This window comes from Perognathus longimembris, chromosome 5, assembly GCF_023159225.1.
Source record: "Perognathus longimembris pacificus isolate PPM17 chromosome 5, ASM2315922v1, whole genome shotgun sequence".
Taxonomy (NCBI): domain Eukaryota; kingdom Metazoa; phylum Chordata; class Mammalia; order Rodentia; family Heteromyidae; genus Perognathus; species Perognathus longimembris.
In genome coordinates, this window is record NC_063165.1 from 67,680,333 (window position 1) to 67,701,873 (window position 21,541).

Sequence of the window (21,541 nt, forward strand, 5' to 3'; positions counted from 1 at the left end):
CCGACCGCGCATGCGCAGCGACGGCCCCGCCCGGCGCCCTCAGGCTCCGCCCCCGCCGCCTCCCGGTTCCGCAGTCACTTCCTGCAGCTGTTTCCCTGTGGCTCGGAGCGGAGCGGACTGACTTGACAGCACAGCTGTGGCGGGGGCTTGGCGGCAGCAGGCGGAGAAAGTTGCTGCGGAGAGGCGGAGTGGATCCGGCGGGGCTGCTCCGGCCGAGCCGGGCGCGCGGGGCGGGCGGCGGGCGTCCTGGACCGCGGGACCGAGGGACGGGCGCACTCGGCGCCGGCGCCGCGGCTCGTCCTGGGGGTTCCGGTGAGTCCGGGCGTGGGCGAGGCTTGAGGCGCCAGGACGTGCCGGGGCACTGGGGGTCGCCGGCTTCTTTTGGATGCAGTCTTTTCCACTGCCCTCCGCGTGACGGTGCTTGCGCTGCTCCCGGCTTTTTCTTTTTTCCCCCTCAGTATTTCACGTGTAGCGTGTGGAACCTCGGTGCCAGCGGATGTCTGGGCCGTCCCACTTGTCCCCCTTCGGGGTGAGTGCATCTATGTATCTATATCTATATCTACATATATGTATGTATATATAATACATATGAGGGGGTGCATCTTTCGTGTTGGCATCCTTGCAGGATTAAGGTGCGTGTGCGCGTGCGCGCGCACCTCTCAGGAATGCAAGGTGTTTGTTGTGGATGATGCTGAACAGACAGTCTGTAGCTTTGATCCACAAATGTAAACGGTTACGCGTCACCGGGGAGACCGAAAAACATTCGCCAATTCATCAAGGCCTCTCCTTCCTCAGTTCTGCGTTCCTCCGAACCTTCCTGATGTGATACACACGCACTCTGCTGATTATTTTTCTGACTGACGCCTTCTGATGACCTCTGAGTGTGGCTCCTCTCCCTTCTTTCATTTCCAAAATTCCCAACGACAATCTTCCCTAGTTTGTTGTGATGTCAGAAACTTGTTTCTGTATTCCATTCCCTTTCCTCTGTAGATTTTTCCAAATGAGAAAACGATTGCTTCAATACAGTATGTGAAGAGTAGGCCTCAGTCTAAATCATGAAAACTATGCTATTATAATTTGGCTGCTTTAAACCAGATACTTTGTGGAGACTTGATTTTCTTTAGTATCCTCTTTTCCAGTTTCCAAACAAGAATATGAAAAACCATAAATCCATAAATTCTTCATTTATGCCACTGCAAGCATAATTTTTAGAACTGAGTAGTATTTATTCACATCAGCCTTTAAGTCAGTTTTTTAAGTCATTGCATCAGTTGAACAGATCTGAGTCACATATGTTTGGGTCTCTTTATATTCCATTAGTCATTTGTTCATTCAGTGATGGAGACTTGATTTTGCTTATTTTGGATTTATGTATTTGTAAACTCTTGTTTGTATTGTGATACCTGTTGTAATTTTCATGTGATATATTTTCTGGAAGTCGGCCTTATATTAATTGTTACACAGTTAGAAGAAATAATTTTGTTATGCCTAGCCACTCTTTAAATGTTACAAAGAAAATACATTAGTGGGTGCGTCTATGCTATAATTTTTTTCTTTAATTTCATTCATCTGGGAAGAAGATCTTTTTGTACTTATGCTTTGAGAAGATCTTTTTTTTGATGGAAACTTGCAGGCAAAATTAAGGAGAACATAAGCTGGAATTCCCTCAAGTGGCAGTGAGCATGCATTCAGAAAACATGTCCAGACATGCTTTGGTGATTAGTGGCATTTAGTTTTCTGTTTATATCACTGATTTCCTTTTTCCAGATATTTTGACACAACCCTGTATCCTTTTTTTCTTATGAGCTAGTAGTATGTTTGTGGTAGTTTAGATCTGAATGACTGTGTAAGCATTGTGTGTGGCCTTTTTAGCATTACTAATTGTTATAATTAAGTGGTTAAACTTTTTAAGAGCTGGTTTTAAAGGATTTCCTTTAAAAATGTCTGCTTCCACATTTGTTTTCTGGATATCTTTGCTTAATGTAATTGAGAAAATAGTACGATGATAGAAAACCTGACTTTTAAATGTTCCAAATCTGTATTTCATTTTTTATGGAACAGTCCTAGGGCTTGAACTTAGGGCCTGGGTCATATCCCTGAGCTTTCTGGTTCAAGGCTAGAGCTCTACCACTTGAGCCACAGCTTCACTTTTGGCTTTTTGGTAGTTAAAGAATCTCTTGGGCTTTTCTGCCCACACTGGCTTCAAACTGTGATCCTCAGATCTCAGTCTCTTTAGTACCTAGGATTACAGCTGTGAGCCACCAGTGCCTAGCTTTGTGTTGCTTTTTATATATCCTGAGAGATATGGGCTAAATACTTATGCTTAAGGGTGAAATAATATTTATATTCTTCTAGACATATGATTAGTAAAAAGTATTGCCAAGATCTATGACTAATAATTTATGACCTTTTGTCCTTAGTTACATTATTTCCCAATTACTGTAATTTCCTGTTTGACTCCAGACCCTGAACATAGCATTACAATTGTTACTTAATTGAAATTGTTTGGTGCTGTGAACTTACCAAATGTTGTAGACATACACATTTTCTAAACCTATTTGATTCATTTTAATAAATCTATTTGCAAAATGTACGTATTTCCAGTACAGATGGAAAAATTCATCAGCTTAGAATAGTCATATTGTATTGACCAAGAAAATACGTTTTAGTAATATTGAGATGGTGGTGGGGGGTGGGGATTGCAGATTTTGAAATAAGCGTTCTAATTTCAGTTAGTTAGAATCCTGGGAAGTTAAAAGGTATGGTATGGTTCATTTTGAAATTCAGAATTAGAAGATGCTATCTGAGTGGGTGATAAGTACGATCATGAAGTTTGAAGAAGGAGTAGAACTTACTGAGTCTTTGAGGGAAATAGAATAGAGTCTCTCTCTGTAGGTAGACTGAGGGAACTAGAATTATAATAGACATTTACCATTCTGGATACCTTATTTTATAGATGATTTACCTCTTGAAGGACAGGAAGTATTTTACAGAGGATTTGTAAATATAGTACAAGGCAATATGAACTGGGGACCTTCCACTGGAGGGCCTACAGAAAGCAGCTCGAGTGGGGACGGAGGTGGTACGTAGACTGGCAGGCCTGGCTCTGAGTTCAGCAGCACATGTAAATGTGTGTGTTACCCACAAGCATCTGTTTCAACTCTGTGTAAGAAATTATTGGCTCAACCTTTCAAGTATTGCTAGTCAGTCCGAAGGGAGATCTTTGCTGTATTATATTTTAATTCTAGGTTACTTTTAGAGTTCCTTGATATTTTTTGCACTACTGTGAAGTGAGTCTTTGACTTTGGTATTATTTGTGTGGAAAAGAGATAGGTACTAAGATTCTCAGATGCTATTAGGCATGAAGATCATTGAGCGTGTTTTTTTTTTTTTTTTTTGGCCAGTCCTAGGCCTTGGACTCAGGTCCTGAGCACTGTCCCTGGCTTCCTTTTTGCTCAAGGCTAGCACTCTGCCACTTGAGCCACAGCGCCACTTCTGGCCGTTTTCTGTATATGTGGTGCTGGGGAATCGAACCCAGGGCCTCATGTATACGAGGCAAGCTCTCTCGCCACTAGGCCATAGCCCCAGCCCCTGAGCATGTTTTTAAGTGTGCCTAAGGGATAGGGTCTGGGCTAGGTGACCTTTGATGTTCGCTTGAGCCATATGACTTAGACTTAATTAGCCTTGCATGCAATGCTATTAATGTTCATAGTCCAGAGGGATAGCAGTTGGAGCTGTGCCAAGTAATATAAAGCCAAATATATAAATTCATTTTTCAGTGGTAGAGAGCATTGTGTCAATGTGAATTAAGAAGCAGGAGAAGTTGTTAAAGTCCCCAAAAATGGAGTAGAAGGAAGGTTCAGGTGTTGTTATTTTACATGTTGTATTGCTGAGGTCTCATTGTGCATTTTTTCTGTTGATTTAGATTTGAAGACTCGTTCTCTCATCACCCACTGGATTATGCTCAAGGCTTCCCTATCCAATGATCCTGCTGCAACATCTTGGGCTTCCTCCACTTAAGCGGCCCCCATCCTCTCCTCCTATGTCAGTGGCTACCCGGTCCACGGGAACACTACAGCTTCCACCACAGAAGCCTTTTGGGCAGGAGGCGTCCTTGCCTTTGGCAAGGGAAGAAGAGTTACCTAAAGGAGGAGAGACAGATTCTGCCCTGGAGGAGCTGTGTAAACCCCTCTATTGCAAACTCTGTAATGTCACCTTGAACTCAGCACAGCAAGCTCAAGCACATTATCAGGTAAGGGAAGAATAGAAGATTAAGTATTGAGTGGGGTGAAAATTTCAGACCCTGCCTATTTGACAGTTGTTCCCTATAACCAGATAGGACCAAATATGCCTGGAAAATGTGATAGCTTAGAAAATAAATATTAGTTTGTTTGACTAAAAACATAATGTTCCTACTTTAAACATAATCATTTTTCTTGCAATGGCTCACTACCTCCTACACTAAGATGTGTGTATTTGATAACTTTCTTTCTGAGCATATGTAAATTCTATGCTGGTGTTGGAATTTGTGGTCCTACGGAGAACAGGTTTTTGAAGCATAATTACCAAACACAATTCAGTGTAAAATTGCTTAGCAGTGAATATTTTATATCAATTCAAGGTTATCTTCCAAATGGTTCTTATGCTTTTTCTTTTTGACTTATTAACTCTTCATATATATATATATATATATATATATATATATAATATCACAACTAAGGAAAACAAAGGTACCTTTTTGTAATGAGAAGATAATATTCATTTATTAACACTTGTCTTCCTTTCATAATGATCATATTCCAGTCTCTTTTAGCCCATTAATGTGAAATAATACTTTTATTTTAAAGCTTTTACCTTCATATAGACTAAGTAGTAGAGAGGACTAATTTAAGGGTATTATTACCTAAGATCAAATGGCAAATTAATTTGTTGTTAGAAAGAGAGAATATAGTATTTGTTTTTGTTCTAGGTTGTTGTCTGTATAGAGCTATGTAATTTCTCTTTCTGCAGAAAAGAGACCTTGGAAATCACTGAAACTAAATTTATTGAGTGAAAGATTATCTTCCGGTATATAACCGATTTGACTAGTTGCTATGTACATGACTATTATTCTGCATATAAGTCTTTTATTTCCTCTTATTTCAATCTGATAATTGTATCACATAGTGATTGTATCAAAAGTATTGTGATAGTGATAGGGGACAATGTGGTATATTAATTTCCAGTGTTTGGATTTGTTTCATCCTCAAGTGCAGGGATTTGGCTTACTACATTCTCTTTTGCTTTTGCTTTTCCTCTTTTCCTCAGTCCTGTTCTCAGCTCTTCAGTGTTTCTTCCCCAACACAGTGCTTTGGTATAGGGTCTTTCTTTGCCTATCAGTTAGGGTGATTATCTTCAAACCCAAGATTCTGTGTTAGCTTTGTTTTTCATTAATTTTTGTGGGATGTTTAGCTTAGGGTTTTTTTTTTTTTTTTGCCAGTCCTGGGGTTTGGACTCAGGGCCTGAGCACTGTCCCTGGCTTCTTTTTTAATCAAAGCTAGCACTCTACCACTTGAGCCACAGTGCTACTTCTGGCCTTTTCTATATATGTGGTGCTGAGGAATAGAACCCAGGGCTTCGTTCATGCTAGGCAAGCACTCTACCACTGAGCCACATGCCCAGGTCCAGGATATTTAGTTTTATAATATGAGATTCACCTTGAAAAATCAAGCTTACATGCCAAATTTTTTATTTTCATTATTTAGAATTCTTACTTCTGGAGCCACCGCTCCACTTCTGGCATTTTGGTTAATTGGTGATAAGAGTCTCATAGACTTTCCTGTCTGTGCTGGCTTTGAAACACAGTCATCAGATCTCAGCCTCTTGAGTATCTGATTACAGGCATTAGATACCAGCACCCCACTTGATAACTATCTTGTAAGGAAGACTTGTTTACTTTTATGATGACAAACTCTTGGGCAATGTCTGTACATGGCCTTCTCCTTCCTCCCACTCCTAGTATCATTTCATGCCTCCACGTATTTATGGACAGTGATACAGCGATGGATGTTTTGGGTTATAGATAGGAAAAACTCACTTTAGTGCATTATAAGATTTAAACTAGGAATAAAATCAAATTTTATTTTACGTTTTTTTTTTTTTTTTTTTTTTTTTTGGCCAGTCCTGGGCCTTGGACTCAGGGCCTGAGCACTGTCCCTGGTTTCTTCCCGCTCAAGGCTAGCACTCTGCCACTTGAGCCACAGCGCCGCTTCTGGCCGTTTTCTGTATATGTGGTGCTGGGGAATCGAACCTAGGGCCTCGTGTATCCGAGGCAGGCACTCTTGCCACTAGGCTATATCCCCAGCTCCTTATTTTACGTTTTTGTGTGTGTGTTTTCTATAAACATTTTAGTTGGTAAGATTCATACTTAGGGGAAGCATGATTACTCATACCTGTAATTCCAGGCACTAGGAGGTAGAGATGGAAAGGATTATGGTTCCAGACCAGTTTTGGTCTAAAACCAGTGAGATCCTATCTGAGCAAACAAGCTATAAATACGTGTGATGGCATATCTATACAGTCCCAAGTACTGGGGAGGCATAGGTAGGAAGATAGTAGTCAAAGGTGACCCAGACAAAATATATGAGATTTTATCTGAAAAGCACCTAAAAGCAAAAATGGGATATGTCTAGAGACACTGGATACGAGCCGTACAGCTGTCAAAAGAAAAAAAGACATAAATAATTTCCATTCCTTAAATAAATGATGTGAATATTTTTTCTCAATAATTAACTGGAGAAAACAGAAGAGAAGGACCGCTTGTCAGAGGGGAGAAGACAAGTAGTCAAGGTTAAAAATAGAGGAAAGAAGAAGAGCCAAGCTGGTATTAAGAAAGTTGAAATCAATTAAAAGTGAGAAGTTTAGTTACTATAAAGCATGTTTCTAAGAATTTAGAAGCAAAAAATTAAGAATGATACTAGTAACTATTCAAATAAAGAAACAAGTTGAAGTAGTTTAAGTATAAAAATAGAAGAAAAGTATTGAGAGTAAGAAAGGAAAAAGCTAATCTTTGTAGTTGAACTTGGCTTTCAATGAGGTAGAAATGATGAAGATAACAACATGGATCAAAAAGTAATTCAAAATAATTGGTAACCAGAGGATGATCATATAACCTAGAGATATGTCACCGTATGTCGAAGGAAAGTGGTGACAGCCTTGAAAAATAATATTATTAAGAGCTGGGTGCTGGCAGCTCTTGATAGCCACTCAGGAGGCTGAGAGCTGAGGATTGTGGTTCAAAGGCAGCTTGGGCAGGAAAGTCTTTGAGACTCTTATCTCCAGTTAACCACCAGAAAACCAGAAGTTAAGCTGTGCCTCAAAGTGATAGAGCGTTAACCTTGAGCAAAAGGGCTCAGGGACAGTGCTCAGGACCCTAGTTCATAACCCAAGACTGACCAAAAAAAAAAAAAAGTTACTAAAGACAAGGATAGAACCAGGTACTAGGAATAGGTAGAATGGCCACAATGAGAGGCTAGTAAAACAAAGTAGTTTAGGATGAAATGAGATAATGGGTGTAAAGTTTTATTTCAAGATTAAAAGCCTGTCACCCAGGGAAGGAAAGAGTTGAAGAGGATTTCCTTATTAGAGAGAAGAGGGACTATCAACTAGCCTTGCAGATTTCCACACAAATCACAGGAATTTGAAATCCACTAGGAAAAGCATTTTGAGAGGTTCCACAGAAAGGAAAATTCACCAGTTAGAAGTTTGGTAGTGATTTAGTAAAGTAAGTCAGAGCAGAGACAAATAGAAGAAAAAGGAGTATCCTAAGATGTTCTTGAAAGGGGAGCAAGGAAGGCTCAGAATGACTGTCCTTGTCCTAGATGAGTTTGTACATTCTAGGTTTATAGGCTGGGGAGTCCAGTTTAAAGTTTGCTTCAATAAATAGTCATATTACCTTGTAGTCTTTAGTAGAAATATGGAAACAATGGGTTTAGGGTAGCTGTATAATCCTGTGTTTATATTATTATCCAAATGTGGAGACAGTGGACTCAGGGTGGCTCTGTAATCAAAGGATATTGTTACAGGAGCATCTGGATCTTGTGACTTTAAGCAGTCCTTTCTGGTTAGAGAATTATCACCTGTTTCCAGAGTAAGTTACTGATTTGTTGACATTGGAACTCACTTAGAATCTAAAGAAAGAGATAGGATGTATGCATGTACTTTCTTGAAATAATTTGATTTTTCTGCACTAGAAGATTTATTTAGCAGTCAACATCTTAATCATTTAGGTATGGCTTCTTTTTAGAATTTAGAATGCTGGGCAAAGGGAGTATCCAGTTTTACTTGCAGATTTATAGGCACATTCTAGTTACTATAAATGAGGGAAAACATGCACCCTGTGTTTCTTTGGGTCTAGCTTACTTCACTTAGTTTTTTCCTGAGTCTTTCCATTTCCTTACTAATGAAGCAGTGTCACTCTTATGGAAGCCTAGAATTCCATTGTGTATATATGCGCTTTTTCTATTCATTCACTGAGGGGCATCTGGGTTGATTCCATATTTTGACTATGGTAAACAATGCTGCAGTGACCAGGGTCACATGGGTAGCTTCAGTGTAGCTTGGTTTGTTGTCACTTGGATAGATGCCTGGGAGTAGGATTGCTGGGTCACAGGGAAGCTCTAGGTTTAGTCTTTTGAGGAACCTCCATACTTGCTTCCAGAGTGGGTAAACAAGTTTACATTCCCACCAACACTGTAGTAGGGCTTCCAATGATGCTTATCAAAATGAACTCCCAAGAAATGGAAGTAAGAGATTTTTTTTATTGTACTATTTGTGGTTCTTTCTTCTTTCCTTTTTTCTTTGGCTTATTTCCTTCTGTTGCTGTTTTTTATTTCTGTACCCTTTGTCTGTTATATAAGTTTATCTAACTTGGGGAGGGGAAAGGGAAGCACTGAAACAGGGGGTCAAAGGGTGAACCAATTCAGCAGTGAAACCCATTAGACACTATGTTGGGAATGAACTGTACAACTTAGGGAGGAGGGAAGTGGGGAGGGGAAAAACTGGGAGAGAATGAGGGAGGGGTAACAGTGTTCAAAAGGAAATATACTCATTATCTGACTTATGTTATAACCCCTCTGTACATCACCTTTACAATAAAATTTAAAAAATCTAAGGAAATAATAAGATGCTTAGATATTTTAGTGATTTTGTTTAGTCTTAATTCCTGATTCTGGCTTATTTTAGGTATTTTCTGATTTCCACATCATGTCCTATTTATCCTGCCTTAATCTTTCATTGTACTTTTTAATTGACAGTGATTTTATCAAGACATACATTCACTAATTTAGCTGTTTGCCAGATAAAAGTTGTCACTGGTATTGAGCGGGGAACACTTTTATGGGAAGTGATATATTACTGTGATTGCCCAAAATTTTTTAGTCAATTGATTCCATTTTTGAAGTCACAAAGTTTCAAATTGCTTGGGTATTATAAATGAGCATTGTTACATAGTCTGACTGTATCATTTTCCAGTAATCCAAGATACAAATGGAAATTAGTCAGTAAATACTTTCCTTTAAGCTCATTGCCGTTTTCCCCTGACATCCTAAGCTTCTCAAACTGGGGTTATTGTATCAGTGACCCAGGTGTATCGTAGTCATCATACATGTAGTTATTTCAGAACTTTTTGTTGTTGTTGGTTGTGGGGCTTGAATTCAAGGCTTGGGCAGAAAAGTCTCAGAGGCATTTTTCTTCAATTAAATAGAAAAATACTGGAATTAGAGATGTGGCTCAAATGGTAGAGCTCTAGCCTTGAACAAAGACAGCCAAAGGTGTGTGTGTGTGTGTGTGTGTGTGTGTGTGTGTGTGTGTGTGTGTGTGAGAGAGAGAGAGAGAGAGAGAGAAAGAGAGAAAGAGAGAGAGAGATTCCAAAAGCCCTTTCTTGTGTATATAGTTCCTCAAAATCATATTTAGGTTGGTTTGTTTTATATGTGGTTATGACTTTCAAGTATCTCTCTGTTTCTCCTTTTGGTTTTGATACTTTCTTTTTAACTTAGGGATAATAATCTTATGCCTTTAAAAAACTATTAGCATCTTAACAGATTTAGTAGGTTATGGGCCCTAGCCAGAGGGAAGGGCTAAAAGTAAAACAAAACAAAAATCTATTAGCATTTCAAATGTTTTTGTTGCTTATAATCTACTCCATTTCTCTTTATAAAATTCACTGATTTCCTTTTTGATTAGAATTTGTTCCATGTTTGGAACATAATTTATTTTGTAGCTTTCTGTACTCTCAGGAGTTTTAGGTGCATTTCTTTCTTTTCCTTCTTGTTTTACGTTATGTTTATCATGGGCTCATTCCTGTTTCCTCTGAAACCCAGTCATTTTAGTCATCATGTTGAATCCTCCTTTTATCTGAGCTATCTCTATCTTCTTGGACCATTTCAAGTTGCCTGTCCTCTGGTTTTACTGTACAGCTACCAACTTTCTGCTTCTCTTCTTTTCTTTCTTTTTTTGTTTTTAAAGCTTTTTCCTTGTAGTTTTGTTGGAGTGTATCTTCACATTACTTGAAAAAAGAAAGAATAAATATAAAGTGTATATTGCAACATAAGTCTCAAATAAAATACCCGATGATGGCAAACTGATGAAACTGTAGCGCCTCTGTACATCACTTTGACAATAAATAAATAGATAAATACATAAAAATAAATGCATGCTTGCATTGTGCTCTCATATATGGCAGTTCTGTTTTACCTTGAGATTTGTTTTCATCAGAAGGCTGTATGGTGGTACTTTAAAAAAAATCGTATAAAGTTTCTGAAAAGAAATCTTACTCTATTTCTGATTCTTTTGTAGGTGACCTGCTTTAATTTTTGTGGCCTTGATTTTTTTCCCTTCCTCCAAGCTGGTAGGCGTGCCGTTTTACTGTTGGAGTCTGAAATTTCACATTAGTGAATGTGTCTATGTCTGGGTCCTTAGATTTGTTTTTTTCTTATCAGTATTAGGAGATCCATCTGTTTGTATATGCCTTATCCTGTGAGGTATGGGGAATTTTATTTCTTAAAAATATCTTCTCTATTATTGTTTTCTTCTCTCTGGAAATGTTCTTATTCCTATCCTATATTCCCTGGCTTTCTTCTTTTTTTCCTCCCAGCTTTACAAAGTGTAATTGGTGGTTTTATATATATTTTTCTTTTAAGATGTAGATGCCCCTTACTTATGAAGATATATTCTAAGAAGTCTGAAACCTTAGATACTTCTAAACCCTATGTATAATATGGTTTTATATAAAAATACAACAATTTAATGCCTGTCATGTTAACAAAGCACTTTGGCAACATGCATAGTTTTGCAGCTTGAAATGTGTCAGCAAAATTAGCATAGTTAGATTTATTTTTACCATAGACATCAGAAAACCCAGTGTATGACTTTTTTCTTTATTAAGTTGAGAATGTTATTTTCTTATTTAAAGGGAGGACTTTAAAGCTTCTTAAGTTTTCATTTTGGGGACAGTCACTGTGCATCGTGGCGGGTGGAAGGATGACTGGGCAATGGCTCGTGAATGGCTAGTGGATATGCAGCATGAGAACAGTGGACAAGTGGATGTTTCACGTACCCAGCAAATGAAGCCAGATTGCATGCAATCTCACCACTTCAGTGAATTTGCACTAGAATGTAACTTACAACTTGTAAGATTTACATTTCTGGAACTTTCCATGTAATGTAGACTGAAACTGTGAAAAGAGAAATTACTAAGGGTAAGGGAGACTGCACTGTATTGCTTGTCTCTTCTCTTTTCTATTATTATTATTATTTACTTGATGTTGTTACTGACTTCTAATTCTATATTTATGTGTTTTATTTCATTTGACAGTCATTTAATTAGAAAGATTTCTTTATTTCTTATTCCTCTTCACAGCATCTATTAAGAACATGAAGTCACTGACTTTGGGATAGGACATATAACTTGTAATCTTACCACCTACTAGATTTATGATGTTGGAAATATTTCCTAACCTGTTTTTGTCTCATGAAGATGATGATTTTGATGACCTGGTGCTACTAATCCTACTTCAAGTCAATGTGTACAAGGCATACTGTACCTGAGTGCCTGTATCTGAGGTGGCTCTTATTACTGTTGGAAGGGCCTAGTGAGCTGAGCCAGGTGGCATGGATTGTGAGAAGTATCAGACTTCCCAGCTATATTACTTGGGGCTTTTGATCGTTTTGGCTTATTAACTTTTTAATTTGAATAGCTTTAGACTTACAAAATGGTTTCAAAAGTAGTAGAGTTCAGAAATTTCTGAATATATCTTATCCAGATTCCTCAAAGATCAAAAATGAACAAAATCAGGAAATTAACAATCCATTTCATCATGTCACTAATGTCCATTTATGCTCCAGTATCCATCCAGAATGAAATTTCAAGTAGTTTTTGTGTTTTTTTTTTGAGATTGGACATGTCTTTTGTAGATTGATTGATTGTGGTGCTGGGGATAGACCTTTGGCTTGAGCAGGCTAGACCACTGGTCTACCATAGAATTCAGTCCCCAGCACCTTCCTTGTTTTATAGGACCCTAAATTTTTTGAAGAATTATTTTGTAGAATGGCCTAAAGTTAGGCTTATTATACTAAATTCAGATTATATATTTTTTGGCAAGAACACTACAAAAATTAAAGTGTGTCCTTCCCAGTGTATTACTTTAGGAAGGATATGATGTAACTGATGTTGCATACAGATACTGCGAACTTTGGTCACCTGATTAATGTGTGGCCTGCAGGAACCTTTATTGTAAAATTATTATTTTTCATTTCCTGTTATATAAATGTCATATGGATAGATATTATGGGGCTGTGTGGGTATCTTATATTTTTGTTTAGTGATAATTCTTATCTGCAGCAGTGTTTGTTACATGGTAATTTTTCAGTTTTAATCTTTCCTTCTATACTTATTAGTTAAAATTTTACCTTCAGAAACACTTTCCCTTAACATTTATTTACTTGGTCAGTTATTTATTGATATCATTATATAGCCATAGATTCTTAACTTATTCTAAGGGAACAATTCATTATTATCTAGCCAGTTGTTTTATTAATATCACCATGTGTCTATAGATTCCTGCTTTGTTCTAGAGATATCTTTGTTGTTATTGTTGATGTTGTTGATGGTGGTGGTTGTGGGGCTTGAACTCTGGGCCTGGGCACTATCCCTGAGTTCTTCAGCTCAAGTCTAGCGCTCTACCACTTAAGCCACAGTGCCACTTCCACCACTTCCAGTTTTCTGGTGGTTGATTAGAGATAAGAGTCTCATGGACTTTGCTGCCTAGCTGGCCTCCACAATCCTCAGATCTCAGCCTTCTGAGTAGCTAGGATTACAGGGGTCAACCACCAAAGTCCAGCTATAATCCATTATTGTCATTATTTGTTTTGATGTTTAATCTTTTTTTTTTTTTTTTGGCCAGTCCTGGGCCTTGGACTCAGGGCCTGAGCACTGTCCCTGGCTTCTTCCCGCTCAAGGCTAGCACTCTGCCACTTGAGCCACAGCGCCGCTTCTGGCCGTTTTCTGTATATGTGGTGCTGGGGAATCGAACCTAGGGCCTCGTGTATCCGAGGCAGGCACTCTTGCCACTAGGCTATATCCCCAGCCCTGTTTTGATGTTTAAAGTGTTCCAGATTTAACAGTGTCTCTTCAGACTTATAATTTTGTCATTTTGATATACTTCAGTAAGTTTTTCATAGTTTCTTACTTTCTAACAGTACAAAATATCAAAGAATTTTTTTGTACTTTTCCATCTGTCAGTTGTTTCTCATGGAGTCATGAATAGTATTGAAGAGTGAATGCTATTTTTAAAACCCAAATCTAGGCAGTAGCTATTCTGGATACTGAAATATCCTTCATTCTATATCATGTGTGTGGATACTTAGTAAATGTATGTTTGTGTATATATATATATATATCACATGTATTTATCTGTGTGTACATATATTAAAACAGTTCAGAGTCAGGGCTCCAATTTCAGTATGACACAAGCGGCCATTTTAATATGTTTTTGCCCTCATGTTTAAGTCCTTTCTTTGACAGAAACACCAGATTTCATTATTCACAAGATAAAGGTGTGCTCATAGACACTAGATACACATAAAGTACTTCTGGAGTTGACAACCTGTATGCTGTGAAAAACAAAGGAATTAAGCAGAGGATAATATTGTATACTACTTACATGACAATGTGTAGAAAAAAATCTCGTGTCCTAAAGTTCCGGGTTTACAAAGGTAGAGCATGCCAAGACTCTCCTTTGTAGTTATTGTTTTCCTTTTGTATTTAATAAATATCATGTGGGCACATAATTAATATGTGAATATGTTAGTAGTATTATTCACTCTTCCTTCAGTGTGATTATGTTGCTATTTTTTTGTGTTGTTAGGTTTCTTTTTTCTGTTTGTATTTTATATTGAGCCCTCATCCAGCCTTGTTTGTTTCCATTTTTCTTTTAAGAATCAAATATTCTTCTAGAGTTCAAAGTGATACCAAAAAATGTGTACTCAGAAGTGTCATATTCCATTCATATTAAAATGTCACAAGGAAGCCAGGCACTGGTGGCTCATGCCTATAATCCTACTACTCTGGGGGCTGAGATGTGAGGATCTCAGTTTGAAGCCAGCCAAAAGGAAAGTCCATGAGCAGTTGTATTTGCTATCTAGCTTATTAACGAGCAAGAAATATCCATCCATCCATGCATGCATGCATGCATCCATCCATCCAGTGCCAGTAGTGGAGCTTGCACTCAGGTCCTCATGCTTTTGCTCAGCTCTTTTGCTCAAGGCTGGTGCTCTATCACTTGAGCCACAACTCCACTTCTGGCTTTTTAGTGGTTGATTGAAGATTAACCTCATGAACTTTGCTGCCTGAGTTTGGCTTTTACCATTGATTCTCAAATCTCCACCTCCTGAGTTGTTACAATCACAGGAGTGAACCACCAGTAAGAAAAAAGGCACAAGTAAGAAACATTAATTCAGTTGAATTTTTCTTGTGTTTTTCCCCAAGTGTATTCATGCTGATGCTCCTGAATTGTTATGATTCCTCCCCCCCAATTGGGTGTACTTTTGCTAACAAAAAGTTTGACTTTTGAAATGAAAGTTTGATATTGTTAAACTTCATATTAAAAGTGACATATATTTGTCTTGCAATTTTCTTTTTGTTCAATTTTGTTGTGAGAATAGTCCTTGCATTTTTCTTTCCACTATGGTATCATCTTTCATGATACAAATAGTCTACAATTTTTCCATTATCTTATAAATGGTCACTTGTTTCCACTTTTTTGCTGTTACACACAGCCCTACACTGGAGACCTTCTTTTAGTTGTTTCCTCCCATGCATATTTCTGTGGTAATATCTTTAAGCAGAGTTCCTAGGTGGTAATGTATCTAACTAGATTATTTTCTTTTGAGACATTTTGCTTTAGGCTTCCATGATGCTACTTGTGCCTGAGTTTCATCTTTCTCCTTCAGCCAGGTATTACCTTTCTCCTTATTTGGGGACCTTCCTTTTTAAAAATGATTTTTAGGGGCTGGGAATATGGCCTAATGGCAAGAGTGCTTGCCTCGTATACATGAAGCCCTGGGTTCGATTCCCTAGCACCACATATATAGAAAATGGCCAGAAGTGGCGCTGTGGCTCAAGTGGTAGAGTGCTAGCCTTGAGCAAAAAGAAGCCAGGGACAGTGCTCAGGCCCTGAGTCTAAGCTCCAGGACTGACCAAAAAAAAGCAAAAAAAAAAGATTTTTATTTTTGAACAGTGTCCCCCCTCCCACATTTTCTTCTAGTTTTTTCCTTCTGACCCCTCCCCCCAAGTGGTATAGTTCATTTTCACCATAGTGTCTAGTGTGTATCACTGCTGAATTAGTTCACCCTTTGTCCCACCATTTTTGTGCTTCCCAAACTGTCTTACTCTTTCCAGGAGTCTACACTGCAAGGTCTTAGTTTTATCTTCCACTTTTTATCTCTATACCAGTATCAATTATATCACTCTGTTTATTTTTTTTCCTGCAGAGCAGATGTCAATCACATACACAAAAACACACATACACACACTCGGAAACATGCTTGTATATGAATAAAACATCCATAATCAAAAAGTCTTTTGTAGCCTGGCGCCAATGGCTCATGCCTATAATCCTAGCTACTCAGGAGGCTCATATCTGAGGATCGTGGTTCAAAGCCAGCCCAGGCAGTAAAGTCCTAAGACACTTACCTCCAATTAACCACCAGAAAACTGGAGGTGATGCTGTGGCTCAAAGTGGAAGAGCACTAGCCTTGGCAAAAAAGTTCAGGGACAGCGTGCCTAGGCTTCAAGTTCAAGCCCTATGACAAAAAAAAAAAAAAAAAAAAAGAAAAGAAAAGAAAAGAAAAGAAAAGAAAGAAATAGTCCTTTAAAGTCAAGGACTTAATTTTTGTTCAGTATTTGTCTCTATTTCTTAGAATAATGTTTTTTACACATCTTCCCCCAGATTTGTGGATTCAAATTTTCACCTATTTTTAGAAGTGTCTCAGACTCCTTTAATCTTGACTTCCTTAATCTTGCTTCATTTTTTAGGGGGGGATTCATCCAGGTTCCCTACATTGTGGTCTATAGTCTCAACAGATTGACCTAGGCTATCTTTACTCCATTTTTTTTGTTAACTATAGCAAAATACCCATGCAGGTCATTTTAATAGGGAAGAAATTTATTTTGGCTCACAGTTTTGGAGTCAGGAAAGTCCACAAGCATGGTGCTGAGCTTCTAGTAAGGGCCTTGTGCTGTGCTGTAGGGTGATGGAGAAGTGGAAAGAAGCCAGCACATTCAGAAGGAACACACGTGTGGCAGATTCAGAAGAGCTGCTAGGCATGCCTGAAATAACTACCCCAGTGCAGAGGAGACTAAATTAATCTGTTCATATGTTCAGAGTCTCCATGACCTCAACAACCTCTTAAAGGCCCTGTCACCTTTCAATACTGGTAAAATGGGAAATCTGTTTTGGTAGGGCAAAACCATTTGCAGAGATGGCATTTATTCTGCTCCTTAAAAATGGTGGTTGTTGTTTTGTCCGTCCTGGGCTTGATTGAACTCAAGGCTTGGGCACTGTCCCTGAGCTTTTTCAGCTTGAGGCTAGTGCTCTACAACTTGAAAGCCACAGCTTGCTTTTGGTGTGTGTGTGTGTGTGTGTGTGTGTGTGTGTGTGTGTGTGTGTGTGTGTGTGTGTGATTGGAGATGTGTGTGTGTCTGTGTGATTGGAGATGTGTGTGTGTGTGTGTGTGTGTGTGTGTGTGATTAATTGGAGATAAGAGCTTGAGTGACTTTCCTGCCCAGACTGGCTTTGAACTGCAATCCTCAGCCTCCTGAGTTAAGATTACAGTTGTGAGCCATTGGCACTCAACTTAAAAATGGTTTTTGATCAGTTAGTCCTGTTTACTCCAGTCGCTTCCCTCCTTGGCTCATTTCATTGGGTTTATTACTTGCTTTTGTCTTTTTCAATTTCTTTGTTTGGTTTTTTCTTTTCCTCCCTCCAAAAATTCTCATGTCAAGCTGCCCTCATTTTATTCCAGCACTTTTTGAAAATTATTATTTCTCTCTACCCTGTCTAGGTAATAAACCTTACTGGTTTTAACTATCATCATATGTTAGTATCTTCTTTGCCATCTGACCTCAATCCTAAAATCTCCTTTGGTTTCATAACACATTATCTGGTTTTCATTGTATTTGATAGATTAGGCATTTTCAATTTCACTTTGTGGGTGGTTTGTATTTTTGTTTTCTACCACACCATATTACAGTATTTGGGCCTTGCTTTCTTCTCAAACTTCCTAACTTCCAACTTTGGTCTACTTTAATTTATCCCTCATTCTTATCCCAGGGTGTGTTTTATTAAATACAGTTCAGTCGTGTTCCTGCTTTTTGCTGATAATTTCAGAGGCTTTCTGTTCCCTCCAAAGTTCAAGTTCTGGGTCAAGGGCAAGATCACTAAGGATGGACCTGCTGTGTATGTTAACACCTGCCACTCCCCCTAAGAATCCTGAAGACAGTCTCTTCTGGAGGCTGCACAACTCAACTGGTTGGACCTTTGCTCCTACTGTTTTCTGAATTCACATTTTTCTCCCCTTTAATGTTACCTTTCTGGAAAAGTATTACTCCAGGATTACTCAGTGTCTCCTTCTCAGAACTCTGTCTGACATGATATAGAGTTGAAGCAGAAGCAAGAAACTCCTTCTCTGTGTTTTCCTAATTTTTTAAAATCCCCATTGTAAATGTTATCCAGCTCATTTGTGCAACTAATGTTTAAAGCTTGCTTGTCCTATGTAAGAAATTATTATCCTCATGCGTGTAATACAAACTAACCAGGAAGCTGAGGGTTGTAGTTCAAAGATAGCCTAAGCAGAAATGTCTGTGAGATTCTTGTCTCCAATTAACCAGCAAGAACCTGGAAGTGGTGGTGTGGCTCAGTGACATAGAATCCGCCTTGAGTGAGGAAGCCAAGGGAGAGCACCTTGTCTAGAATTCAAACCCCAGTACTGGCATGGAAACATAAAATAAAATAAAAATCGCAGCACTGGAGGAAAAAAAAAATAAAGTCCTTATTTTCAAAGAGTCTACATTTCAGAAAGGAAAGGAAGAAAAGCTAAATAAAGTGATATTATGTTTGATAGTGTTATGTGGTATTAAGATGAAATAATACAATGTGGTAATATGATGGGCTGTGTATGTGCTTGGGGAGGATGAATGTGGCACTTCAGGATTAGTGAGATGTGCTGTGTGAATGGAGACATCCATGGTAAGAGAGCCAGCAATGCAGAGATCTGAAGAAGCTACAATCTGAGTAAAAAGAAGAGTCATACAAAGGCCACAGAGTGAGAATGCTCTTCGTATGTTTAAGGAGCATAAAAATTAGGAGCACAACAAGCAGGAAAAGGGAGCATTATATGGCATTAGATATGAGCACTACACGGGACCAAAGCATTTTTGCAAGGATGGAAAATTTCCAGTGCACAGTTCATGCAAGCCCATGAAATTATTTATTTATTTATTTATTGAAATAATTTATTGTATGATCAGAAAGACACATATGCTTCATGTTGGCTTCCCGGAGCCCATCCATCTGCATTGATAATTTTGAGTGGCCTGTAAATGATGTTCTAAGTGTTTAAAAGGCCATTAGCAGAGAACGGTTCCCCACCACTGATAAGATAGGTTAGCCAGGTGCAGGTGGCTCATGGCTGTATTATTAGCTTCTCAGGAGAATGAGATTTAAAGATCGTGGTTTGAAGCCAGCCTGGGTGAAAAAGTTTATGAGACTCTTATTCAGTTAACTACCCTCTCAAAGCAACACAATAAAATAGAAGTGGAGGTATGGTTCAAGTGTTAGAGTATAAACTGTGAGCAAAAGAATCTAAGAGACAGGGTGTGAGCCCTGAGTTCAAGCACTAGTTCTGGCATGCGTGCCACACACACACACACACACACACACACACACACACACACACAGATTTGTCAGTTTTAAGAATCAACTTGTGAAGAGTCATTGAAAGGTTTTAAGCCAGTGACAGAAGCTGATTGACTTTTGTCTAGAATTATGTCAGTCTGGTTTATAATGAAAATTACAAGGAATAAAGTTGACAGCAGAGCCTAGTTAGGAGTTGTTTCCTACTATAAGCGTTGGTAGTTTGAATTATTGTGGTATGTATATTTAATGTCTTTGTATATAAATGGAATGTCTGGAGGTGTGTGATAGGGAAGATTTAATCCAAGCAATGAACTCCTTGGTGGCACCATTTATTGACATGGATGAGAGTGACCGTGGTGATGAGAAAGTTGGAAGGAATTAAGTTATGTTGGATTTAACTCGGGAGATTTCAAAGTTTGCATGGCAAGAAGTCAGTTGGATACATGGTACTGGAGATCAGGGATGGGGCCAATTTGGGGAGTCATCAGCTCGTTTTTTTGTTTTGTTTTTGTCTTAAGGTTGTAGGACTGAGTAAAGCAACCTTGAGTTAAAGAGATGGAGAGAAGGCTAATGGTGGGGCCTTGAGTACTGCAGTTTATGGTCCAGTGGAAGAGGAGAGATGGAAGGGGAAAAGGAATCACAGTTGACATAAGCAAAAAGATTACCTCCCGAAGGATAGAGAATCAATTGTGTCATGCTGCTTAGAGTTTGAGTTAGGTGAAGATATACAGATGGGACCACTGGATTTGACTCTGGAAGTCACTGTGGCTGTGGAACAATTACAACTAGGGTATTTGAGGGAGTAGAGATAGGACTTACTGCTTATGTGCCTATCTCTTGTATAGATTGTGTATTGGTCTCCAGTTTATTTGTACAGCATAGGATATATAGTAGATGGTAAATGAATGTTTGCCAGTGGGTTTGAATATTAGTAAAGTTTAGTAAGTGATTTTACTTTCACTTTGAAAGCTTTTAGACCATTAATTCTTGCTACTAGTTTGTATTCATTCAAGGTATACAAGCAATTGAATGCTACAATATAAGGTCAGTCCATTTTAGTAAAGGTACATAGTGGACCGTAAAACCATTATGGTTAGAATGGAAAAGATTATGCTTTGGATTTAGAAGGCCTGCTTCAGGCTTTGAATCTCCTGCTGTGCCCTTTAGAAAAGGGTTTTTGGCAAGTCCCCCTCCAATAGTTTCAGGTTTCAAATTCCTTAGACATGGGTGATATCAACAAGTGTTAAAGGACTTTTGCAAGTAGAAAATAAGCTATTGCATATAAAAATCATTTGTAATTTAAAAAATGGTCTGTAAGTACTGTTTTTGTAAAAATAATTGGGGCTATCCATTTCATTAGTCACGTCTAAAATAGATTCTATTGCGTGTCAAGAGATTTATATTTAAGTAATAGTTTACAAATAATAAGTTGACTGACTACATGATCACTGGAAAATGTGATGCTTTCTCAGAAACATATAGGAAATTACTGTTATTTTTAGTTTTCTTTTGTTGTTGTCCCCAGATACATTTAATCATCTGTTAAAGAGGCTTTTATATTTAAGATCTTGTAAATCAAATTTAGCTCTTAATCTTGCCTCAGTTTTGTACATACATGAAGGAAGAATAGCATGAAATTAGTGTTGTTTATGATTTTTTAAAAAATGAATCTATTGATTAACCCAATGTGATATTTTCATTCATTTCACAATTTTACCTCTAGGGTAAGAACCATGGCAAGAAACTGCGGAATTACTATGCAGCCAATAGTTGTCCTCCTCCCTCCAGAGTGAGCGCTGCAGTAGAGCCTGCAGCAACGCCCGTTGCTCCAGCGCCTCCTCAGGTGAGACATGCATGAAGGTAGGAGGCTATTGTTGGCACAGATGCTCCTGAGTCCCATTTATTGTCCATGTGTTGAACTAGCTACAGTTGGGCAAAAACTCCTACAGGATCTTACTTGGTACTTTCAACTTACTGAACTGTGCTAGATTTAATGCTTGCTAAAATCTTTAAACATTGAGATTTCTCATTGAATTTGGTAGTGATATGTGATATAATGAAACAAATGAGTTGCAGGAGTACACCTGTCT

General features: G+C 38.4%; 1 protein-coding gene across 1 annotated transcript in view; it reads left to right on the forward strand.

The window, feature by feature from the left end:
- The first annotated feature begins 3,607 nt into the window (after window positions 1–3,607).
- Zmat3 (zinc finger matrin-type 3) overlaps window positions 3,608–21,541 on the forward strand; it is a 30,518-nt gene continuing 12,584 nt past the window's right edge. The window contains exons 1-2 of the mRNA XM_048347083.1: window positions 3,608–4,252; window positions 21,175–21,294. Of these exons, the coding sequence (XP_048203040.1) occupies window positions 3,983–4,252; window positions 21,175–21,294 (390 nt within the window). The 5' untranslated portion in view covers window positions 3,608–3,982. The remainder of the gene's footprint in view (window positions 4,253–21,174; window positions 21,295–21,541) is intronic.